The sequence below is a fragment of the Jaculus jaculus genome, chromosome 2 (genome assembly GCF_020740685.1).
Source record: "Jaculus jaculus isolate mJacJac1 chromosome 2, mJacJac1.mat.Y.cur, whole genome shotgun sequence".
NCBI lineage: Eukaryota > Metazoa > Chordata > Mammalia > Rodentia > Dipodidae > Jaculus > Jaculus jaculus.
The window spans coordinates 202,905,345-202,932,017 of NC_059103.1; the positions used below are offsets into that span (position 1 = coordinate 202,905,345).

General features: G+C 43.8%; 1 protein-coding gene across 2 annotated transcripts in view; it reads right to left on the minus strand.

Annotated features, from left to right (window-relative positions):
* Nucleotides 1-937: 937 nt before the first annotated feature.
* Khdrbs3 (KH RNA binding domain containing, signal transduction associated 3) overlaps nt 938-26,673 on the minus strand; it is a 152,204-nt gene continuing 126,468 nt past the window's right edge. Inside the window, exons 8-11 of one of the 2 annotated variants that reach the window (XM_045144477.1) lie at nt 7,381-7,439; nt 5,498-5,647; nt 4,052-4,109; nt 938-1,221 (exon numbers count right to left, since the gene is read on the minus strand). In XM_045144477.1, the coding sequence (XP_045000412.1) occupies nt 5,556-5,647; nt 7,381-7,439 (151 nt within the window). In that variant the 3' untranslated portion in view covers nt 938-1,221; nt 4,052-4,109; nt 5,498-5,555. Of the gene's footprint in view, nt 1,222-4,051; nt 4,110-4,526; nt 5,648-7,380; nt 7,440-26,673 lie in introns of both variants that reach the window. The other variant, XM_004656182.3, reaches the window with a different exon arrangement.

Here is a 26,673-nt window from a genome sequence, read left to right on the forward strand (position 1 = left end):
CCTCAACAAACCCTTGTTTAGTGACCTGAGTAATGAAGGCGGTGATGGCAGGGGCCAAAACTCAGGGATCCAGAGTGGGCAGGGGTGGAGAGGAGAGGGACAAGCTGGGAGGCTCAGCTTCGTGGTGTTCTACTTGACTCAGCCTGACTTGGATTCTGTTAAACTCAGCAGCCACTGCCTTCCCATGCTTGTCCTGGGCTGGGGGCTCAGACCCTTCACCCTTGCACACAGTATGTGGCTCCTGGGAGGTGGTGTGTGTGTGTGTGTGTGCTGTAACCTGCATGCCTGCAAACCATACTACGGATTCAGACAAACATGCCTTTGACAAACCCAAGAGTCAGAACCTCTGGAGCACACAGCCTGAGATTTTAGGCAGTGACCTTGGAGGGTAAGGTAAGCTACACTAGTCAAAGTTATTCTGCAGTGAACACAATGTCCCAAACATGGGATGCTGTAAAAGGTGAATGCACCGAGATGTGCCTTTGAGGGAAGAAAGCAACACTTCACCAATGTGTAAGACTGTTCCTGAAATGCCAAGATCAGGAAACATGTTGTGTGAGCTTCCAGCAAAAGAAACCAGGCACAGACTCCTGGGTGTGGTTATTAACATCACGAGGCACTAGAAAAGTTAGAAGGATCAGCCAGATTAAGGCTGTCCACACGGACCGTGACCACGCAGCTCCTTTTCAAACCAGAGTTACTTGGTGCCACCACTCCACTTCCTGCAGAACTTTGTAATTAACCCTGGAGGACAGAACTTCTCTGCCCTAACACTGCTGTATTTCTTGGCCCATAACTGAGATGGATAAATCACTTGCAGATCTGCAGTGTGTGGAGGATCTTGACTTCTTGTAGTGAGCTGCAGTTGTACTGATTTTCAGTGTGCAGAATTTACAGAGCTGTGTGAAATAACACGACTTTGTATTGTATGCTCACATTAAGGCAGAAGACATTCGTCGGCAGCCTTTATTAACCGCTATACAAATCATTCTCTTTTTTTGCTGAGGAGACAACAAAATAAGATTTTTCTTTCCTTTTTCTTTAAAGACCTTCCAAATTAAAAATGCATACCATTTCACAAAAACATTCAACAAAATATAAATTTGGGCAAAAAGTACAGTAAACTGAGATGATTGTCAAGTTCCCAAGAGGATTCATTCACTGACTAGGCACGGTGGTGAATTGACTATCCTTAGCAGTCCACAAGCAGAAGGAAAGACCCTGAAAAAGAAGAAAAGGGAATAGATTTGTACACACACAAAGTAGGAACTGGGCTGGAAAGAAGGACCCGCGGTGAAGGTGCTTGCCTGAAAAGCCTAAGGACCCAGGTTCTATTCCCCAGATCCCACAGAAAGCCAGATAAACAAGGTTGTGCATGCATCTGGATTGAGTTTGTAGTGGCTAGAGGCCCTGGCACACCCATTCTTTCTCTTTATCTGACTCTTTTTCTCTCTCTTATAAATAAATAAAATAAAATGCAACTCAGTGGTAGAGTTTGTACGAAAACAGTAAGCATTACATGTTAGTTAACATGATTGGTTTTAAGCAAAAGAAGGAGGTAGGTAATTTGGTAATATAAGAACATGTGTGGGAAACAAGGCAAGGGAACTGTTAAAGCCAGGTGCGAAGTATTTATGGCCAGTGAAGACAGACAAGGGATTCATGAACACAGCGAGATCAATTGGGCGCTTGACCATGGGTCAGGGCTTGGTTCCTGCTCGTGTTCAAGTATGAAGAGTCCCATGGGCCTTCCCTGGCACAGTCCTCTATTGTCTTTATGAACTTTCAGATATTCAAATAAACCTTGTATAAACCAACTCCAGAGAAGTGGAGTTGGTTTGCTCTCTGTGGAGAAACACTGTTAGAAAACCAAGTAGCAATCAGGAGTCCCTTGCAGGGGGCAGCAGCAGTACAAGGTCCACGTCTCCCTCCATCTGCACTATCCCATGGCTCTCGAGGACCTAGCCCCTGCCTGTCTCTCCAGAGCACCTCTAGTAGGTCTCCAACCACAATGCTAGTCCACGTGTCCATCACCATCCCACACACCTGTGCTAGCTCATCAGGTCTACGGTTTTTCTCCTTCCTGCCCCTTGGGTAACTTTGACTTTCATTTCAGTGTCATCACTCAGTTCATCAGGCCAAGTTCATCCTTTCCCTCTGTACCCCTCTGCCTATATGGAGACTTTGGTTCCTGCACAAGGCCAGAGACACAGAGAACATGCTGGGGTATCTGCATACTAGCCTCATCAGTCCCACAAAGGACCAATCAGGTGCCAACTATTACATGAAAGAGTTAAACACCTCTGCTGTGACAGATTCAGTGACCTTTAATGGGTGAATATTTCCTGGGCTGCTTCTAAGTGCTTTATGTTTATAAAATGTAACCCATTCACTCATGCCCTTCAGGGAGCTTACTGGGGGACAAAGGACACCCACACAATGAAACCAGCAGTTCAAAATCAGAGTCCTGGCCGAGTGCTGCCAGCCAGTTGTCTTGGGCAGACAGGAGGCTTTTCTGTCCATGGATGACAAGAGACTGTGAGAGCCAACGAGAGCCAGAGAAGCACAGAAGGGGGAGGAGGGGAAAGTGCCGAGTGAGTCTAGCCGGCTTGCTCTGAGGGTCTGGGCCCCACAGGCCGTCTCTTTCAGCAGTGCTTAGCACATGGCTGACCACTGCAGTCCACCTGCTAAAGTATCCACAGTCCAGGAGAAGGCTTCTCCCTTCCCATAAGGTGCCCAGGAATGTCTGTCCTGGACCTTCCACACACTTAGCTCCATCTGTCAGATATGCCTGCATCTGAAGTCTCTCTTGAGCAGAAAAACTTGCTACTGGCTGAGCACAGGTGCCAAGAACAGCTCAGAGGTCCAGCATCCTTCACAGAAGACACTTAGTAATGACATAGCACATCTGCAGGGCAGGGGAGCAAAGCTAAGATACAGCTATAAGGACAGTGGAGTGCCCCAACAACATCTCCTGGAGAAGCTAGCTCTACACAGGTACACAATCACGTTTGTGAAAACAGTCAGGTGAGGCTATTCTTTCCAGCATCACCTTTAGTAGGAAAAAAAAAAAAAACCCTAAACAAAAACTGAAAAAAATGTCTGCAGTTGTTTAAATTATGGCTTATTCATACACAGATGTCCTTTTGCCAGAATGGCAGAGGACACGCACTATGGCGTACTCTACAGGGACATGTGTGAAAGTGGCGAGGTCAAAGACTACAGAGACCCGTGCCGAGCATCGTGGGGAGAGGAGAACAGCCCAGGCAAGGACCGCTGTGAAGAGCCACATGGGTGCTGGGAGCTCAGACAACTAACGCCCCACTGCACAGTCCAGGAGGCCTGGAGGGCTGTACCAAGCATACGCATCACCTGTGGAATACAGGGAGTATTGTATTGTTGTTGTTGTTGTTTTCACCCTCACATTTCTACTGAAAATAACAATCACTGGTCACAGAAGCAATATGCTGTTTCCACCAAGAAACCAAACCGACCCTGAAGCAAGCCCCCATGCATGTCCTCGGGCTGAAAAGACACTTAGTTCCTTTCATTCCCAGCTGCTACCACGGTTGCACTCCAGTCACTCTGCCCAAAGCAGAGGTTCTAGGCCAACAAGACATGGTTCCTTCTGGAAAGAACTGAGGCTGGCAGTCCAGGCGAAAGATAGCCGCTTTCACTTGGTCAAACACCCAGAAAAGAAGCCTGCATTTATTATTTCACATGCCACTCCTGAACTACTTTAGAAAAGCAAACCTCTATCACCTTTACAGATGAGGTATGTATCACATTCCTTTGGGGGCAGTAAAGAAGCCCAAGTCAAGCTACCAAGAAGAAACTCAGAACTATGCTCACTGACCAAGACGCAGATGCTCACCTATGGGTGGCATGCACCTCTGCGTCCTCGGCTCACAAGTGCAGCCTTGACCAGCTCAACTCTGAGCTGCAGGAATATTTCACTGCAGTCACTTGTGCTGACCGAGGGGAAGTGGGGGTGGGGGGCACCCATTTCCCACGCCACTGTGGAGTCAGTCTGCGGACCAGGGGCTCTTACCTGTGCTTACTGCACGTCACGGCCAGCTCCTCTTACATTTCAAGGTGGCTGACATTTCCTAACAAAAGAAGAAATCTTTTTAATCAAGATAAACAGAAATAAGCTCTCAAAAATAATAAAGATCAACAGTTTACGTACTCTATAATTAACACTTAAGCCAAAAGATTAACGAATAAATTTATTAAATCCTCATCCGTTTTAAGAATGCCTCAATCACTAACCAAAGATGGATTACAAATAGCTAGTTATGAGGTTTTACATTTGTTTAATAGGGAGTAATTGGCCCCAATTAAACTGACTAAACTAAGGCTTTTTAGATTACTAAAACAAATTAAACTTTTTAAAATGAGAATTTAGGTGATCTTAAAACCTTTCTAAAATGGAGAATGAAACTTGCTAAGTTGTAATCTCCCTGGTTTTATTAGTTATATTAAGATAAATTAAGTGAGATTAAAATCTTATTTGATTTATTTACCTTTGAAAATGAAGACCGTTTAAGGGTTACACATCCTCAGCCTTGGCGAGTGCGACCTCACTTAGTCAAGTCAGAATGTCTTTAAAAGCTTTGTGCTTATTGCTTCCAGCATGGAGCGAGGTGTTCATTAAGGTACCAAAAGTCTCATAAAAAATCCAAAGTTGCACTAGTGAAAAAACGCTCAACAAGATGAAAACTGATCACATCTTTTCCAGAAAATCCAGTAGTTATTTTAAAGCATTTTTTAAACAAGATTTGGTTCTGCGTAGTTTTAACGTGCCCTCGAGCAGCTCGGTAGCATGTGGACTCTTTAGACAGCATTTAAACCTATGGTGAGTATATCATGGTACACTTTGTTTTATACCATTTTTAAAATAAGTTGTACAATATTTAGTGTGACCCTTTTATACAAGCATTGTTAAAGGAATTCTTTCCCTGTTTACAACTATTTATGAAGGACTTTTTAAATAAAAACATGAAACTGTTAGCTCACACACACGAAATTTCTTTCAAAAGTTTATTTAGTATCAAGCAAGAGGAGACTTTGCTTAACACTACAGAACATTTCAAGACTTGAGTTACAAAAGAATACCACAGTATTTGCACTTGTAGTTGGCTTCCCTTTTTACGCACATTGGCAAGAGAAAAAAAAAAAAAAAACTAGCACATGGCTGAAAGATAAAGTAACTAAATTCTATGGAAACCTTTAAAATGAAAGGTGAGGCTTATGTTAGAAGAATGGATTAACATATTTAGTAACCTGCCTTTTTGTTTAACACTAGTTAATCAAAGTTATTTTTTCCTTTTGATGACCTATTTTTTCATATACAGACTGGAAATAACAAAATTTTACATGTCCTTTTTTTCCCTGCCCAAGCTGATGTTTCAACAAAGTAGTTTTAAGTTCCATCCATTCAGATTTTAAGCATTTTGATTTATTTAAAAAGGGATTGTTCATAGAAAAAAATTACTTTGAACAGTATACAGGACGGGTGGAGATTGGCTAGCTCACAACAGCAGACAGTACAATCAGTATCTGCCATATGGCTGGTCTCTGTAGATGCCCTTTGCTGTCCTCGCAGAAGGAGCCTTGGGTCTTGAGTTAGTCCACTCCTCTTGCCCTAAAATCAGTAAGACGAATCACAATTAGGTCACTGTCATGGTCCCAGTGGGCTCAGATGTCAGAATACAGCTTTGCCCTAAAGCCCTGTGAAGATTCATATATACCTGATGTACTGGTAAAATAAAAGGGTTTTACTTCAAAAATTACAAACACAAAACAAAATATAATAGCCTATCCTTATTATTAGCACGGGAAGAGTGACCGTCTTTGCTGAAACTTTCCTGTTCCTGGTCACCCAGAACGGAAGCCCACAAGCTCATGGGGCAAATGGAGCTGCTTTTAGTTGAGGTTGAGAGAAGATCACTTAGATTGCTTCCAACAGTGAGAACAAGGCAAAGGACAAGGGAAGCTTGTAGAAAGAAAAGGAGGGCGAGCTGGCAGCAAACCAGGAAGGTACAGACCGAGTCAGAGAGAGAGAGAGACAGAGACACAGAGGCAGACAGAAAGAGAGCGCGCGCAAAGCGGCCTCACCCTTCCTGGGGGAAAGGAGAATGAAACGGGAGGGAGTTGACAAGTCATCACACTCCGTGAGCAGACTGAAAGTGTCACGTCTACCTCACAGAATCCACCTTTGAAAATGCCACTAATATTAACACAGCATGCCTTACTGTCTTCATTTCCTGTCCCGTGCTGGGACTTCACCGAGTTATCACAGGTACTGGACAGCAAACAGTTAACTCTCTGGCGCAACACACAGCAATCTAAGACACATGTCCACAGAGACCAATTTAAAAGCTGTGAAAGAAAAATGCTTAAATTGACCTCTTCTTTTGATACAAACATGGAATCAGCATCATCCCCTCAAGCTAACCTGCATGGATTTTAGTACGACAGTGCTCAGTAAGTCAATGTGTTTCTGTTACGTGATTGTAATGAATAAAAAAAAAAAAAAAAAAAAAAAAAAGAAAGAAATCCAAGTATGGTCATCACATGGGCAGGTGTTATAACAAATGCACTTCAAAGGAATACCAGAAAATGGTTTTTCAGTTATGTTCAGAGAAATGTCACAGCACCCATTAACCATGATTCTGATTTGCTTGCACCAGGCAACTTGCCTTCCTTTAGCTTGTGGCTGACTGAAGGTCCAGTTCTCTGATCTTTCCACCCTGCGGCAAAGGCACTTTTTACTATCATTTCGCTGCTGCCACCAATTCTTTTTAATTAAACCTGTCATCGCTCTGCACACTGAGACTTTGGCCATGGATTCCCTTGCACCTCCAGCAGCTCCCAAGTGGAGGCTAGCTGCCTCCACACACGCCTGATAGACCACGGTAGTCCTCCCTGGCTGGTTCTGTTTTTACGGGATGGATCTCAGTGTAATTTTTTTTTCCAAGAAAGTGAGTCTGGAAATGAGTTAACAAATACACATATAAAGGTGGAGTGGGAGAGTCACTGGAGGTGACACGGCATTGTTTCACCTCCCCTTTACTGTCAAGGAGCAAAGACACTTCAGAAGGCCTGTGCTGTGCTGGCAGTCTGCGGTGTGGCAGCCCATTCTACAGAGAAGATCAGCGCGTGGCCGCTGACCAAACAGCACACCACACCGGTTCAGGATCTGAATTCATACCTTGTAAATACCACACTCAGGTATTAAAGGAGACTCTGGCAAGAGCAAGATGAGCACCCATGAGGTCAGAGGAGGGTGCTGTTTCACAGAGAAGATGAAGCTACCGCCCTCCACTCGGGACCACTTGCCCTCTTCTCGGTGTGGTCACCCTGGCCCCCACTCACCATAGGAATCGTAAGTCTCCTCGCTGAGTCCATGCCCGTAGTCGTAGTAGTCAGTTCCACTGCAGAAGCAAAAGAAAAGGTCATTCGCAAGAGAAATGTCTTGGCTGTGAGGTTAAGCTATATCCAATGACAGACTTCAAAACTAAAGAAACTAAAATTAAATGGAGATGCTAAACTTGAAATAAACCCATACTGGGATGACGGGTTGCTGAGAGAAATGCTTTAGACTTTATGACTAACGATGGCCCTACTTGTAATTACCAGCTTTTAACACATAGTATGTCTGACATGTTACCATACCGGGCCAGTCAACCCACAGCACATTCCATGCTTCGTAGACAGGACGGGAGTCTGCACCTGTGCAGAGGAACTGGCTGTGGGCGGCTCTAACACCAAATACCAAGAGGAAGGTAGGGTTTTTGCCAGGGAATGTGGGAGTGAAGCATACAGCAAGCCTTCTCTTTATAGCATAGGGAAAGCAGGCTTCTTCTCTGACCCACATATACTTCCCAAAGAACCTGGTGTGCTGCAGGTACCTTGCTTTATAAACCCACCGAAAATCGGGGCCTGCAATCGAATGTGTCGTTTTACAAGCACTGCTGTACTTCTTGGGCATCAAGCACTACATGTGGGAGGACAGCAGGTGAACATCTCAGGATGCCACATCTGCAGCCATGGGTCTTTTCAAACTACAGGCACATCTCTGTGCTGATCTGTGATGCCCATGAGACGGAGGGGGAGGAAGCCTGCCATTGTTGCTGCGGTGTAGAAAACACAACAGCACACATGTGCAAACCGTATTTGAACAATGTATAGTTGTAGAGGCACAGACTTGTAGAAAAGCTACGTTACTGAGCCACAGGCATTTGAGAGTGTGAAGAAGAGCTTCACCTCACCCTCTTTCCCACCATCATCCCCGTTATCAATGTCAAGTAACCAAATAAGAAGCTTCCAATTACAATGGCGAGTGCCCCAGGTCAGTGTTGCATGCCTCAAGCAGCACGGTGTGGAGATGCCATTCCACCCTCCTCCTCTTGGACTCACACACAGTACACAGCTCTTGGACTGAGGTGGGAGCCATCACACCCATGTCACAAATGAAGACACTGCACTAGGATGGCCTAAGTTCTCAATGGGAGCACCCCTGCACAGCGTACCTGACGACCAATGCCCATCCTGCACCCGAATCCCTCTCTCCCATGTGTCCTTTCTCAGGCCACCTACACCCACACCAGCTGATCTGATGATGATGGGCACTGACTGCAATTCCTCTCAGATCCAGCATGAGCCCAAATGCCTTCTCATTTTGTTGCAAAGAAATAGTCTAATGCTTTTGATGAACTCAATATGAAATGATGAGTATCTTCATTTTCTTTCTAAATGTCAGAAGTTAGACCATAATGGCTCCTTAAACAAATGAAACTTAGATGCTCTTGCAATTTTCTATCAGTTGCACAGATAAAATGAGAGCGACCTGTTCATAAAACTGAAAAAAAACTTCCTTTACTGAGACAGAGCTCCCAAATGTTTAACTGAAGAATAATAAACAGACAAAACTACTTTTTAACCAATCTAAGATTTTTTTTTTAGTCAAACAAGTAGGAGTTAATAAGTTTCACCACATTATGGAAATTTGTCTTTGAATTGCTCTCACACAACTCTGCATGGCTTGTGGGGGGGGGATTGATTGTGAAAAATATTTTCCAATGAATAGGAAGACTTTAAAGGGAGGGCAGCTGCATTTGGTCTAGCAATGGTTTGGGAATAAGATAATCTTAGTTCTGACAAGTGAGAACTTTAAACTGACACTTGGTATCATTTCACCCAGTTTCTGATTACTTACTGCGAGACTGTCATCAAGCCACGAAGCCGGGAGCAGCTGCGCCCTGCTCTCCTACCTGTCAGTTCCGTCTGAATTGCTTTCGCAGCATTTCATTTTGTGTACCTCAAATGTCTATTAACCAAAGACGTGTCCTATTTCCCAAGGATAAAGTAAGAAGCCATGACATGGTAAAGGAAAAAAGAAGCTACAAAATCTCTTCATTTATGGATATAAGTAATTTTAATAGCAAGAAAAACACATGAAGCTGAATCCTCTGCGAATTCCGAAGGGATCCGGCAGCTCCAAGAAGTGAGCAGTCAAGATGGGGCTTCTCCCCAGATATGCCCCCGATCCTCTGTCCTCTATACTCATGCACACTCTAGCCCTGGCCAAGATGATTAGGGGCCAGAGGAAGACGAGGTACCTGGCAGAATTCCTGGTGAGTCAAGTCTCCATATTCATGCTTGCTACTGATACCTGCCAAGGTCACAGGCCCTAGAAGGAAAGTATTACTGTTGTGTGGCCAAATGGATATGTTGTGCCCATCAAACTGCCCTATGGATATTATGTTCATATCCACAGACCAGTACTGCTGTCACCTCTGGCCAGAGAAGCTTCTTTCTCAGATGGTACTGACTACTGGGAAGACTCAAACTCCTCAAAATATTGCACAGTGGCAGTGAAGTGATCATGACAAAATGAGACGTCTCTATCACACTCAGCGAGATTCAGGGAATATTGTGAATGAGGTGGAAGAAGAGTGTAAGAGGCTGAGGATGGGGAGGAACGTTTTGGAACCATCTTCACAGCATGGATGATGGAGAAGGGCAAAAAACAAAGGACTCCAAAACAGAAGAGGGACTAGTTGGGAAAGAAGGGGTTCAGGGGAAAGGTACGGGAAGGGGGTAAAAAATGGGAAGGGGATTATCACCAAAATATATTATACATATTTATGAATACTGTCATTAAAAGTGTAGCAAATAAAAATGGAAAATAATTTCTAGTGAGGAGAGGTCATGCTTCAGTAAAGTAATAATTGGGTCTAGATCACAAAGCTCCCCTTTTCTTATGTCTCCTTGTTTACTAGGAATGTCAGCCCTCAGTAGAAGGCCATTTCATTTATTTATTTATTTAAATTTTTTTTGTTCATTTTTATTTATTTATTTGAGAGTGACTGAGAAAGAGAAAGAGGCAGATAGAGAAAGAGAGAGAGAGACTGGGCGCGCCAGGGCTTCCAGCCACTGCAAACGAAATCCAGATGCGTGCGCCCCCTTGTGCATCTGGCTAACATGGGTCCTGGAGAATCGAGCCTCGAACCAGGGTCCTTAGGCTTCAGAGGCAAGCACTTTAACGGCTAAGCCATCTCTCCAGCCCTAGAAGACTATTTTAAATAACACACAGCTTTTCACTGTTTCGTCATGCAAATCCAGGAAGGAAACAACCCCTAGCCCTGATGACCTCTGGCCTACCTCAAGGGCAACCATCTTTTTCTCTAACCCCTGTGCCCAGCGCATTCAACACTGGTGCCAGCTCCGGACCACCAGACCCTACCCTTTTGTCAGGCATTCTGCAGTGAAATTTGATGGTCTGAAGAAGGACCAGGGGTGGATGGAATAGGTACAGTTCACAGTTCCTCCTCCAGATTCCGTTTATTTTTTCTCTTTCAAAGGACTTTTCTCAGTTCATAATTCATTTACTTTTAATTATGATAGGAGCCTGGTAGCTTTGTTAGGGAGCTGGGGTGGCTGGGTGCCTGAGAGTAAAAGTGGGCATGTCTTTGGGTTTGCCTCTGCAGTCTGCTCTTTGTTAGAGATCAGAGAAGAATCTGCCGTCACATTATCTCTTGCCTAAAGGAGTTCCCTAGACCTGTTTTGCCATACCTGAGCCCTTCCCTGAGAGGTCTCCTTCCCTAGAATTCACATTTAATCCTGGCATTGTGGTTGGTCAAGCTTAAACTCTAGAACTTGGCATCAGGCTGGCCTCTTCCTGAGCTAGCCTCTAGCCCAAACCAATCATCTGTCTCTTTGGTTCACTTGAGCCACAAGGAGAAAACCACCACAATAAGGTTATAAACAGATGCATGCTTGTTCATCACTCTTGAACCCTAGGGTTCTACTAAGTGCCCCCGCCTCTCAGCCCAGCTGGGCCAGATGGGAGGGGAAAACCCTTGACCCTTTCCCACCTGCCCTCCACAGGGGCTCCCTGGAATTTTTTCCCTCTAAATCTCTTTTCATATTTTTCCTACCCTCAGCTCCCAAGGGCTCTCAGACCATGTGGGTGCATCCATTTTCTTTCCTTCGGTTTTTTTACTACCCTAAGTAAATATAATAATTTAATAAATTGTCCTTCTCAATTTGGTTTGCCCAATTTTTTGGTAAATACAAACAAGAAATCAGGTTTAGGGCTGGAGAGATGGCTTAGTGGTTCAGCGCATGCCTGTGAAGCCTAAGGACCCCAGTTCGAGGCTTGATTCCCCAGGACCCACGTTAGCCAGATGCACATAAAGGCACATGCATCTGGAATTCGTCTGCAGTGGCTGGAGGCCCTGGTGCACCCATTCTCTCTCTCTCTGCCTCTTTCTCTGTCTGTCACTCTCAAATAAATAAATAAAAATAAACCAAAAAACACATTAAAAAAAAAAGAAATCAGGTTTAGGGGTTTAATGACTTTCTAGGACTCCCTACAAAATAACTGACGTTTTCCTAATAATTTTGGCCTGTCTAAAGAAAATCTTATCTGAACTCATTATGAGAAAATTAACATTTTAGCTAAGACTTAGTAAACATTTGTTATGTGACTCAGGTAATCGATTTCAGCTGACTATCCTGTTTAGTATTTCTGTTCTTCCTAGATGCCTTTAATGCATGAACTAACCATGAAGAATTTCCATAGATAAAGCAGGATAAATGAAAGGTAATATTTAAAATGAAATTTCAGGACTTTTCTTATTTCCCCATAATCATAGATAACGGAAGATCTGACATTCCTTTAGGGTAAATGGCTCACAAAAATTTCAATCAACTTTCAATAAGAGCCTTATTTACCTATAGTAATCATTTCTCGTAATATTCATTAGTATTTCCTCAGGAGGACACTGAATAAAGTCACAGAATCAGGCTGCAGCCACTGGAAGAGTGCTCCTGCCAGACCCCTCAGTCTGCAAGCTCGCAGCAGTGGACTCGGTCTCTCACTCGCCTGAGCTCCTGGTTTGCCTCATGTGGGAAGGAGGTGGTGGCACTGAACTCACTTTTCTGTCTTCATTGCTTTGCACACAAAATGCAATCTCTTGTTCCCTTTGCCCAAAAATGTGGAGCCCTGGAAAATGGGTGTGACTTGCAGGCCTCTGTGCCTCTGTGTGACAGACAGGCCATTCTGACATTTCTGCTAGTAAAGAGCTACAGGTGGCATTTCCTGGGCAGAAAGAGGGCGCAAGGTCCAAAGTGACTTCAGACAACTTTCTCTGCTCCAGGGCTGCCAGATCCACTGGCCCCATCATGTCTCCCACAGCACTACTTTCTTTTCAAAAGGGCCCTGAGCAGTGGCTGATAGTGTGTGGCCACGAAGTCCAAGCATTTTCACAATAACACTAACATGCTAGTTTGTCTTTTCCACTGCGCCAGCATTTGCACTGAATAATGTCAAGGACTAGCAGGTGCTTTCCCCACGTGGAAGCAAACCACTCACAGGTGTTGGGTGAGGCCAGTTTAAGAAAGACACTTTTACTTAACTGCGTATTCATCTTTGATGTGGTATGTGGATGCCGGGATTTGGCTGGTGCTGTCTCAGGAGTGAAACAGCCCGGCACCTTAGGTGAAACAACAAAGGAACTCACCAACAGCAGAGCTGGAGGAGACAGGGGAGCCACATCTCTGCACAAGCGGCCTGGGCACCTGCACGTGGCGGTGGGCTAAGACTGCAGGCCTCTTGTAGATTCCAGATTGTGAACACTATTTTCTGGCAATGCATGATGCCAGGTACCATATCATCACTAAGATAGGTATGCCTCAGCTGGCCATCTTCCAGCCACTTTCCAGAAACAACTCCTGCCAAGTCCTCGTGTGGCATCAGAAAACATATACAACTAGCAGAAAAGGCTGTTTTTGCCTTCGCAACTACATGTTAGTTGTCCCAATTACTTCCACAAAACAACCTATCACATCAGACAGAACGAAAAAAGAGATGTGAGATTATATTTTTAGACAATCAGTGATTTTTTCTATCAAAATAGATTTTGTTGATGATTCTCACTGTTAATGGTTAACATATATTTTAACATTAACTTATGGTATATATTGCTATAGACCACATAGTCTAAAGCCTTTTGTGCTCTTCCAGTGTGTGCACGTGTGCCTTGCAGGGCGTGTGTAGATCAGAGGACAACCTCAGATCCTGGTCAATTTTGTTTAAAGCATGGTTGCTCATTGTTTCACTGTTGCATTTGCTAAGCTAGCTGGCCTTGAACTCATGGCGATGTCTCTTGTCTCCGCCTTCGTTCTTGCCGCAGGCATGCTGGAACTACAGACACTTGCCACAGCATCTGGCTTTGGGTCATTTCCACTTTAGGTCCTCTTAGTCTATGAGATGTGCTGTAAGGCTGCAGCTGTCTTTGTAGTGAGTGGTTCTCCTGACAGGTCTGGGCGATGGGAGTTGAGAACCGGGCAGAGTCACCATTGTAGCTGCCCCTAAGAACAGGTGTGGTTCACAGCGGCTTGGAAGAAGCTGGCTGCAGGCTTAACGATGGCAGTGGGGGGTCACGCCTTCTGTGGAGGACAGAGCTGCGGACGGCTGGAATGGCAAGGGATACAGAACTGGGAGTAGGCCCTGAAGATGTGGCTGAGCCAGTGTGATCTCATGGGAAAGCTGATGACTGAGTGACACACAAAGACTGTGTTGTCCTGAGATGCACTGGCCACCTGGTGATGATGCCAGGAACACGGGTCAACAAGACTTGGTTTGGCACCTTAGGAGAAGGCAGCTGGGAGAGCAGTAGCAGCTCTGAGGACCAGATCCAGGTGGTAAAAGTATTATAGCCAGGGTGAAATATCATCAAACAGAGCTACATGGTGCAGAGAAAACACTCGTCCAACATTTCAAGTCATATTATTTTTATGTTTGTATGCATGTATCATGTATTACAACTTCAGTATTCCTGGGGTAGATATTATCTCCATTTCAAAACCTAGAAAAAAACTCAGAGGATGATAAGTTAAGAAAAGTCCTAAGTCTCAAAGCTGGTTATACCTAAGACAGGAGGGCAAACATCTCTGCAAATGCAAAGCATGCTCTGAATTTCTGAGACTAAGACTGTATGTTTATAAGATAAGCAACTTCTATCCAGCCGACAATCCCTGACCAGTGTGTCCACAGCAGAACGTCCTAGGAGCCTGGCCTGAGGGTCTTCTTCAGGCCAGCACCGAGCAGTGCTGCCCCAACAAGCTCTGCTGGTGGCAGCGACAGGTCCCACTGCTTTTCCCACTCGAGGCGTCAGGACTGCTCTTTCCCCACAACACCCTACACATGCTGAAGCTGGTCTCTCTGCTCCCAGCAGCTACCACTGGGCACAGGCCACCTCCCAGCTGCTCTTGAACAGGGGCTAATGGACCCTTCTGAAACTACCCCATCATGGTGCCAGACCTCAGAGTTAAGGTTACCTTTCCAGTCAAGGTCTAGATATCCTTGGAAATTTCCTGCACAACTCCCACCTGCAGGTGTTTTGTTTTGTTTTTCCCAAGGTAGGGTTTCACTCTAGTCCAGGCTGACCTGGAATTCACTATGTAGTCTCAGGGTAGCCTGGAACCTCTGACTCCTAAGTGCTGGGATTAAAGGCGTGCACCACCACGCCTGGCTTAAATATATTATTTATTTATTTATTTGACAGAGAAAGAGGGACACAGACAGAGAGAGTGGGTACGCCAGGGCTTCCAGCCATTGCAAACGAACTCCAGACACTTGAGGCTCCTTGTGCATCTGGCTAACATGGGTCCTGAGGAATCGAACCTGGGTCCTTTGGCTTTACAGGCAAACACCTTAATCGCTAAACCATCCCTCCTTTCCCAAGTAGCAGTTTTGTGTTAAGATACACTGTCAGGGACCTGACCAGTGTGAGCATGTGCTCCTTCGTTTCTCAGGACCCAAACAAAACAACATTAGCTCACATGGACCAGGGCAATTTGAAGTCCACTTCAGGAAGATCCGTCCCACTTTATGCCTCAGAGAGATGCCTATTTCCTCACTCTGGCTGCTTCAGGATCAGGTAAGATGTGTCAATTTAAGAACAAAGTCAGTCATTGTCTCAGAGATTCAGTGAGGCAATCTGAAGAGGATAGAGTTTGGCACAAAGGCTTGGTTAGGTCTGTGTCCCATGCTTCATTTTAAAGCAGGGTCACTTTTGAGTAGCCAGTTAGGTCTTTTGAGTCCCCATTCCTAGAATTTTCTCAGGACAAAAACATGCTCACTAAAACAGTGAATGGCACCTGTGTAAAAGGCACAATGTGTAAATGAAGTATCCAGCTTATATTAACAGCTTCATAATTATGGAAATTGCCTTCGGTGACAGGCTGATGACAAATGAAGGATAATTAAAGACTTCACATGTGCAAACCACTTTCCACTGGCCTGCAATTGGTACAAATAAATGGTGACTGTTGGTCTTAACCTGCTCTTATCCATAAAGCCTCATTTCAGACACAACCACCACTGTGTCCAATAACAAGATTCCAAAAGCCATAGGTCTGACAGCAAACCAGTCAGCCAGCCAGCACAGCCCATCTCTTCTCTCCCTGCTATGAGAAGCCTCAAAGCACTAGACCAGCTCCAAGCTGACAAGGACCCGAACGTGCTGGCACGCCGCCAAGTCAACGGGAAGGAATCAATCTCGAGGGGTCACGTGCCCTATCTAGTTCCTTAATCACTTGACAGAAATGATTAGTTTTGAAGAGATGAAAGCTGGGTCACTTGTCACAGTAACACACTCCAACAGGCCTTCTAGAAAGTTCTTATTTTATGTTTAAATTCATCTCTTGAGAACAGCACTTTATTGCTTTCATCCGTTTGTACTCCCGGTAGAGTCGGCTTGAATGGCTTCAGTGTTCAAAGTCTGAGCAGCCAGCCCACTGGTGGGAGCTGTGAGGCTGCCTCTGTCTTGGAGCGCCCCCTACGCTAGAGGAGGACCTATTGCAGCCAAAACTGTGCAGGACTAGGTGTTTGTTAATTCACTGAACATGCAAACCAACAGTAAGACAATAGCAATGAACACAATTGCTTATGTCTATTTTGGGCTATGTGTCATACACAAATGATCTTTCATCTACGAGATAAACTTGCAACATGGCTGCTTTCTCAATTTTACCAACTTAAGTTTTAAAAGCAATACCTTCGTACCATTTAAGATGACAGAACTCACCACTCACAATATCATTTGTGAGCTGATCTTGATAATTCAAAATCTTCGTCATTCCATATCTGTTCCAAAGACATTTACATGGCACATGACACCTACTGTGTACAGCAATAATCTCTCTGTCTGCCCTTCTTTCTCTCTTTCTCTCTTTCTTTCTTCCTTCCTTTCTCTCTCTCTTTCTCTCTCTCTCTCTCTCTTTCTGCAATAAACAGGTCTAGTCTCAGGAACAATCAGACAAGTAGACATGCCAAGTGGGTACCACGATACTGAGATGCTCAGAGCAACTTAGTGATTCAGAGGTAGGGTGTCTGAATCAATTTTAGGAGACACAGAAAGAAATTTAGAAGAATAAAAGTCTCCATTGACAAGTACGAGAAAAGCTGAAGAGAAGAGCACACCTACAGAACCTTCGATCTTCCGTGTGTTAAAGGTGCCCAACCAGAGAGCACAGTGACTCCAGCAGGCAGGTGGCCTGACTGCTGAGCAGTGCACACAGCCGGGCCATGCCGACTTCCCGGCACAGAATCTTTCCACTTGTCTCTCCTTGCTTGCTAACCTAACTTTCAACCACTGCATTCTAGTCAGAGAGAGGTGTGGGTGCTATAGAGAGAAGCCATGCCATTCAGGTGACAAAGGAGATTACAAGAACTAAAAAATCTCATCATTAAAGCTCGGGATGATCAGTCAGCAGACTGCTCAGTCCCTTCTGCAAGGAGACAGAAGGAAGATTCAAAAAGGGCAACCTCAAAGAAATTTCCTAACTGTTCATTGGCTACATACGAGGTGCAGATCTCCAGGCTTCCTCCTGCCTGAACCTACCTCAGGGGCTGCGAGTGTAACAGTTGCTGTGAGGTGCATATCAGTCATGGTGGCTGTTACAGTCCAGCAACTGAGACACTCAGTCTTGACAGATCGGTCTGTCCCAACCAAGAAGTATGCAAACAACTCCCAGTTGTTTTTTAAAAAATCAGATCTCTATCTTGCCTGACAAGGCTCAGAGAACATTGCAGAACAGGGGGCAGAAAGATTGTAGAAGCCTGGGGGAGGGTGGGAATAGCCTGAGGTACTGTGTCGCCCCCCCCACCCCGGCCCTGTGACTGACAGGTCTCTTGGTACCCACATGAATCTCAATAACCTGCACCAAAAAAAAAAAAAAAAAAAAAAAAAGCCCTCAACAGAATTGGGGCAGGGATAAGAAGGTCTAAGAATAAAACATTTTTATTAAAAAAATAATCAGTAAGTAGGGGCTAGAGTGATGGCTTAGCAGTTACAGCACTAGCCTGTGAAGTCTAAGGACCCAGGTTCGATTCTACAGTACTCACATAAGCCAGATGCACGAGGTGGTGGGAGCATCTGGATTTGGTCTGCAGTGGTTGTGTGTGCTCTGGTGTGTCCATTCTCTCTTACGTAAATAAATAAATAAATAAAATACTAAAAAATCAAAATACCAGTTTTGTATTTTCCTTAGAGCTGTCTTTTATCCAGCCAGCTGAAACCAGCTTGTGGTCCCAGTGTGTTCATTGTCTACTTGTTACTGTCAACATATGCCAAGTTTTGTCAGATGGATTCTATGTCCATGAAAATGAGCCTGTGACGAGTACCCCGACGCCCACATGACCCAAACCTCTTAGCAATGGGATCACTTCTTGTAAGTCATTCAGTGTTCTATGTCCCACTGTACTTGAGAGGACAATCAGTGAGTTCTGCACGTCTGATCATGAATAATCTTTACCTGCAATTCTTCAGTTTACTGTTGTCTTACAAAGTCTCTTTCTAAGGAGAGAGTCAGGTTTGATTTGGTGGTCTCTGTTTCCTGGAAGACACCACAGTACTGGAGCTACTCTTCCTTAAAGCATTCTATGATCCACTAGGAGGCCATCTGGTCTGGACATTTCTTCTGGTATACTACTATTATTTTCTGGACTTTTTCTTTTAGAGGCAGGGTTTTAGACTGTAGCTCAGGTTAGCCTGGAACTCATTACATAGCCTACACTGGCCTTCACTTGTAGCAATCCTCCTGCCTCAAGCTCTCTCATGCTGAGATTATGGGTGGGAACCACCACATAGCTGTGGAGTTTCCTTTTGGAGAAAAAACTTTTATTTACAAGCCAGTTCCATGAAGACTATTGAACTATCCATCCATGAGGCCTGTGCTTGTGTGAGCATTCTTAACTTATGCTTTAAAAGAATGTGCTCATCTTCCAGTTGTAAGTTACATGCCACCAAGCTGTTCTTGTCACCCTGTGCTGTGGCGATGCTTCCCCTGCAGCCCCAATACGGGATCTGATTTTTCCTTTCTTCCCGCCTTAATCAGTCTTACTCAGTTTTTCCAATTTTGGGGATCTGTTCAAAGAACCAACATATTGCTTTAATTAATTTTATCACTTGTCTATTTCTTTATTTTCTCATTTTATATTTATTTCCTATCTTGTACAAATTTCAGTTTAATTTGATCTGCCTTCATAATTTCTTTAGCTAGACCAGCAGATTGTTGGTTTTGGTCTCCTTCTGATTCACACAGGCAAAGTGTTGAAATTTACCTTCTGAGTATAGTATGGCTGTACCCTATGAATTCAGATACCCTATATTTACATTGTCAACCAGTAAGCAAATTATTTTTCAACTTTATTTTTGAGTTCTCCTCTGACATGCAAATAACTTACTTGTGTGTTACTTAAAATACTTTGTTTTTTTTCTACAAATATTATTGGCTGTAATTTAATCTGCTGTATATGGAAAATGTACTCTCTAATATATTATTAACTAAAATAATAATTTTTGTTTTTTTGAGTAGGGTCTCCCTCTAGCCCAGGATGACCAGGAATTCACTATGGAAATCAATTTTAACTAACATTTTTTTCTGTTCAAATAAGGCATCAAGGACATTGTACATTATCATGTCTCCTTTGGCTCCTCTTTGCTGACAATTTCTCAGACTTTTGTTTGTTTTTGTTTTGCTTTTCAATTTAGGGTCTCAGTCTAGCTGAGGCTGAGCTGGAAGTCACTATGTAGTCTCAGGGTGGCCTTGAAGTCATGGCGATCCACTTTCTTCTGCCTCCAAAGTGCTAGGGTTAAAGGCATGCACCACCATTCCCAGCTACCTTCTGTTTTTGATGGTGGCATTTTGTGGAATACTTGTTAGTTGTTAGTAAAACATACTTCATCTGGGATCTTTCCAATGGGCTTATGTGCTTCTTAGTACCATTTTCATTACAGAATGTCAGAAGTGGGGATCATGAACAGAAGTTCACCCTGTCCATGTTAACCTTGGCCATCCACCCTATTTCTCAAACACCTCTACTTTCTTTCTTTTAAAACTGTATGTATTCTTTGGAACAGGTAATGAGCCAAGTCTGTGGTGCAGGAAGACTAAATCATAAGTAGATACCCTCTGGGAAAATAGTAAAGTAGTTGGGACTCTCTTGCTCTGGAGATTTGTCAATTATTTCTTTTTTTCTTTATTCCTTCACTTTTATGTGGCAGTAAGATTTCATGAACATTTTTTTTTTTTTCCCCTGAGAGGGCCTTGGTCATAATTCTGAAACACACCAATCCCAAGTGCCATAATCCCAAATGTTGAGTTTCGGAAAGATCAAAATCTCTAATGGAAAACCCTCCACAGTCTAAGACCTTCAAAGCCCAAAAAGCTCAAAAATGTAATTGTGAAAAAACTAATTAAAAGGTGTTATTTAAAATATATTTATTTACATTTTAAAGGAGGATTTACTTGGCAAGCATATAAACACACAAGAGACCACTTCAAAGGTCACTTTGCATAACAAAGCTGGCAATATAAACACACACACACACACACAATGCAATCATAAACACTCAGCTGCATTAACAGTCACATAGGGAGCAGATGAATTATATTCATAAAGAAAAGCATAAAAAAGCAATCTGTGTAAATGTATATTAATAGGCCAGTTAATGTGAACACCTAGGTTCATAAGTGTGACAACATGAAATACTTTCATGGAAGACTTGAGTCTTGACATGATGGGTCAAACACCACAGTGGTTTACCACATGTGTGCTCACTCACTGGCAAGGTTGTTCATGACTGCAGACACCCAGGGAGAACCTCTATTCGTGTAAGCAAATTTTCCAGTGTATTACAGAAATCACCATGCTCACACATGAAGACAAGTGAAAATGCATTTCTAGAATGTACATGTTCAAATACTGCTCAAACCACAGAACTTTCTAAGTCTTTACACAATTTAAATCTCCTGTACATATGAATGTGAAATAGATAGAATAGTGAGGTATAAAAAATTTAAACTAGAGGAAAAAAATTAACACATGAGAAAATGTATTACAGATAAAACATGGGCAGGTGCCCAGATGTGAGCTACAGAGCCAGGCAATTGCCATGATCATGAACTGCATTCTGAAGTGGCTCAGCATGACAAATATTTCTTCCCTCATTTTTCCTTTATTTTTGAGTTAGCATCTCACACTGTAGGACAGGATGAACATGAACTAGATAATTCTCTTGCAGTTAACATTTCCTGAAAGGTATGGTTCTCATCAAAAATATATCCTTTAAGCCAGGCGTGGTGGTGCACGCCTTTAATCCCAGCACTCAGGAGGCAGAGGAAGGAGGATTGCCATGAGTCTGAGGCCACCCTGAGATTACATAGTGTATTCCAGATGAGCTTGAGTTAGAGCGAGACCCTACCTTGAAAAACCAACACATATTATATATATATATATCCCTTTTCAACATTCTTCTGAGTCAGTTGGCGCTGACATGAGCATTCTTTATTAAATGTTCCTGTAGTCTTTGCCATGCTCCAATTTTGTTTGGAATATGCACTTGTACCCAGACCACAGACTATATTGGTGATATTGGTGTATGTCTTATTTTACTGTGCACGTGAAATTTTTTGAATCAATCACAAATTATTGTGGCTTGTTCAGGAAAACATAGTTAATTCATCAAAAGCTCATGAAATCCTATCAGCTGGAAGGAAGACAAGTAACTCCTATGAACTCAAGGTTTACTTGCTCTGTCATGTGGGCCTTCCACTCATCTGAATTTTCCACCTAATATGATAATGGGCAAAACAACTCCATTGACATTATCCTGAAAATCGTTTTAACAAGCTTCAATAAACCTAATTATAAAGCCATACTTTTCTTTTGGAATATCAAGTAAAGTTCATTTTCTTCAGTGTTCACCAAATCTTCAAATGTTGTTTACAAAATAGTTTGAATTTTTTAAAAATATTTTACTTATTTAAGAGGGCATGAGGAAGAGGGAGAGGGAGAGGGAAAGAAAATGAATGGGTGCGCCAGGGCCTTCATCCACTGCAAATGAACTCCAAGACACATGCACCACCTTGTACATCTGTCTTATGTGGGTCCTGGGGAATCGAGCCTGAGTCCTTAGGTTCTGCAAGCAAACATCTTAGCCACTGTGCCATCTCTCTAGCCTCCACTTTGGGTTTTCTACCTGTTACAAACATGACATACTCTAGAATCCTTGTATCTAACAGAAGAAAGAATTATGTATGCTCGTTAAAAACAAAACATACCAAAATATAGGAGCAGTGAAGAAAGTGCCATCCATTAAATAATATGAAGCAAAAAGAAAATGAATAAGAAAACAAGTGAAGCCCACTTCTGGATTAGACCTAGTGATGAATCTCAGAAGTACAACCCCCTGACAGTGACCATTGTGCCCACACCTAGCTGCCACAGAAGGACTCCACATCAGCCAGTGTTTGGCCTAGAAGGTCACCAGTCTTGGATGAATTCTTGCTCTTCTTGCAGCAATAATGCTGTTTTTTGAAGACAAGATGGTATTAAAGTGAGAAGTGGCAGAAGTTGCATACAACCAAGTGATTTGGCAACTGCCACTCAACAGAAAAAAATAATCATATATATTATATTAATACCTTTCTTTATGTATATACGTTATTACATTTTTATTGGAGCCCTTTTCATTGGGAATTGTGACACCCTGAGACTATAGTTAATTCCAGGTCTGCCTGGGCCAGAATGAGACCCTACCTCAAAAAAAAAAGAAAAAATCTGGGCTGGAGAGATGGCTTAGCGGTTAAGTGCTTGCCTGTGAAGCCTAAGGACCCCAGTTCGAGGCTCGATTCCCCAGGATCCACTTTAGTCAGATGCACAAGGGGTGCACGCGTCTGGAGTTTATTTGCTGTGGCTGGAGGCCCTGACACACCCATTCTCTCTCTCTCTATCTGCCTCTTTCTCTTTCTGACTGTCACTCTCAAATAAATAAATAAAATAAACAAAAAAATTAAAGAAATCTTATTTGGAGTTTTAATCTTTCAGGACTGTGACATGGGGTATTTTGATCTTCTGGGGTACTGACACAAGGTTCTGGTGCTCTGAATGTGCCCCTGGAGATTACAACTGACATAGATAACCGGTGATTACGTATTCTATTCCTTCAGCTCTGGCCATGGGGAACACTTTCACTTCGCTCCCTGCTCTCTGACACACTGTCAGCATTCAGACAGATGAATATCTGTTTACTTCACACTTTCTTACTCCAGTTTCTTCTGGGATAGTTCCCACTCGATCCTAGAATCAGTCATTTTTTAAAATAAATACTACAAGAGTGGTATTTGAATCTAAAGTCTGGACCCGAGGTGCTTCTTATTATTGTAATGCACAGAACTTTGCTGAGGCTTCTTTGATGCCCTGTGTGAATGACCTCCACATGTGCTGAGGGATGAAGGAGATTTTTTTCTTCAGGGATGCAGAGTTGGACTACTGCTACTGAGGGCAAGGGCTTAGTGGTGGCATGCAGCACCTCTTCTGTTCTGATTGTCTTTTTTATATGCTTACTTCCTGATCAACTGTATCAATTACTAATATCAGCTGACAATTTCTTGCCCTATTTTCTTATCTCAGAACATTTTATTGAATGCTGTGGTCTAGGTGTGATTCCCATCTGTTTCCTCTTCCTCTACAACACATATACACACTTAGCGAGTTAACGTGCATTACCTACCCCACAACCGTGTGGGCTAGAAGTCTGACACGGTTCTCACGGGGTTAAAGTCAAGTGATCAGAGACACATGCCTCTCTGGGGGGTTCCAGAGGAAAAGTGGCTTCCCTGCCTTCTCTCCAGGGTTTTTCAACAATCACATCTGTCTTTGGCCCCTTCTCTCCCTCTTCAGTCAGCAGTGTTGGGTTACCCACACTTTCCTTCCACAGCTACATACTCTGACTTTTCTGCCATCTTCTTTCACTTTTAGAATTCCTTGAAATTATAGTAAACCTGACAGATACTCTGAGATAATTGCCCCAACCCTATTCCTTACTTAAACATATCTACAAAGTCCCACATACAATGCAGGGTGACGTGCACACACACTGTGGGCTCCAGGGTATGGGTACTTTGAGAGTTACTGCTCTGTCACGTATTGCTTCAGACCATGGTGTCAGCATGTGTGGGCAACAGTCTCCTGTAGCTCCACAGTTTTAAGTTTTAATATCCATTCCACTGGTATTAAGTTCAGATAGGAAATTATTACAATACATTCTTCAAAAATTAATTGTTTTTCCAAACTGCTTAAAATACATTTTTTTTTTCATAAAAGGGGAATGAAACACTATTCACAAATTTTGGAATGATGAGCTTAGATGGAAGATAATTACAAGTTTTCAGATGATAGACTATATGAAGCACAAGGCCATTAGATCCTCTTTAAAATCTTAAACCTATCTTCCTGTATCTACAGTTGCTACCATTAGAATTCAGACTGCACAAGGGTAGGTAACAGCTTTAGCCCCTGTGTCCACCAAGTGTGGTCATCCCTCAGGACCGGTTCAGGTAGGTAGAAGGGTCTCAATAGCACGTGCTGGAAAAGGAATGGAAGACACCACAGAAGGGTCACTCATTTGTTTGGGAAACAACTGCTGACTCAGCGACTATCTTCTGGGCACTGTGTGACGTTCTTCTGATAAGACATGACCTCATCTGCACACTGTTCCCCACTCGGCAAAAACAGCTCTCAGTCATGACTCCTTGTCAGAAGTACCACAGAATTAAAACCCCACTTTAGATAGCTGACCTACACTGACCCAGACTGGAAAGCAGTAAGGGGTGTTTGCAGGCGCAGTGAAAATACGCACAGCTCCTGGGCAGGAGAGCTGAGAACCAAGCCCGCCGTGAAGGGCCCCGTGCTGCTGCCCCTGCGCCTGCCCGTGCCTCCAGGAGACCTTGCAAAGCAGAGGCCTTGCACGGGGTGCGTCAGTGCAAGCAAGAAGCCCATAGTTTCAAGTTATGCTTTCGTTTGCATAAGGAAATGAGCCACGACTGAACATTTCTTCAAAAGGCGAGATGACATGAGGCTAGGTGGTCACATCACAAAAGGCCTTGTGGCAGGGAAGGGCTCTGGCAGAAGGAAAGTCCTGCATTCACCCCTCCACCAGCAACTCTGGTAACGAGCGGCGAGCACTCATCACACTGCTGGGCTTAATGGAATCACACAAAGTGCCAGGGACACATGCTGCCCTCTCTCTCCCCACTTCCAGAAACCCCCTTGTTTTCCAAACTGCCACATGTGGTTTTTATTCACTTGTACTTGTTGTGATTTAGATATAAGTGTCTGCCCTGCCCCTGTTCCCAGAAGGCTCAATTATGAAAGGCTTGGTCTGCAGCTAGAAAGGCTGTTGAGGGGATGACTGGATCATGAGAGTGTTAGCTTCATCAATGAATGATTCCCCTGACACGTTCATATCTAGACAGGCTACTAGAAGGTGGGGAAGGAAGGCTGGAGTGCAAGAAGCCAAGTCACAGTGGGTCTAGGCTCCTTTCTGGCTGCAGCAACGTGAGCACCCCCTCACTGTCCATGACCAGCAGACCATGGATTTACATCTCTGTAACCACGAAGCAAAACAAATCCCCCTTTTAAAAACCTAAGGTATTCCATAACATTGATAAAACAAAGAAATAACGCAGAGGTTGGAAGATGGCTCAGTGGATAATGCACTTGGCACTTGACACAAGTGTGAGGACCAGGAATCAGATCTCCAGCACCTATTCCAATGCCAGTCAGACATGGTGGCAGCTTCCTGGCACTTGAGTGCTCAGGAGATGGAGGCAGGGAATCTCTGGGGCTGGCTAACTAGACTGGCTCTGTTGGTTAGCTCTGGGTTCGCTGTGACACTGCCTCTGTAAATACAGAGTAGTGACTGAAGAAGGCATCCAGTGTCAACCTCTGGCTTCCACATGTACATGCATGTGCACCCACATGCACACATACTTGCACACACACACCCAACTAACAAACACAGAGATCAAGTTTTCCAGGAGCAATCCTTATTCTGGAAAAGTACACATGTCCTGCAGTACGGCTGTGCTATTATATGGCATGTGCACCAACAAACAGCCTTCCAGGATGCTCTCTCAGATCACATTTTCCCTTCTTCTCCCCCTCCTACTGTTTGCTTGTCTTAGCATCCACTCCTTTTTCCTAATAAACCCCATATTTTACTTTAAAAACCCATCTTTACTTATTAATAAGCACCAACTCTGCCTTAAAAAGGCATAACGCAAGAAGACCTGTTGGCAAAAGTATTTCACAAATCAAGAAAAACACATCTTAAGAATACATAAAGCACAAAGAAAGAGAACATGGCAGTACTGGGTAAGTAGATCTTTATCTCATAGGCTTCTGCTCTACTGCGAAGACCTAGAGAGGGCTGAGCGCACTTCCTGGGCAAGCGTGAGGGGCCGAGTGGACTGCCTGCATGCGAATCTCCAGAACGCACAGGAACAGCTGGGCATGGCCGTGCATGTCTGCAACCCCAGTCCTGTGGGGGAGCAGAGACTGGTGACTCACTAGGGCTCAGGAATAGCAAGTTCCAGAACCAGGACAAGACAGAAACTCCATCACAAGAAAGAAAAAAAACAAATAAATAACTTGGTGAGTGAAGGGGGTGGCAACTGACGTTCTTCCCAGCGGCCCCAGGTGAGCCTACAGGGTGCCACATTAGCACATATATATGCAGACACCACACACCTTACAGACAGGGAAAAAGAAAATATGGTAAAGGCGCTGGCTATATACTGAGCATTTTG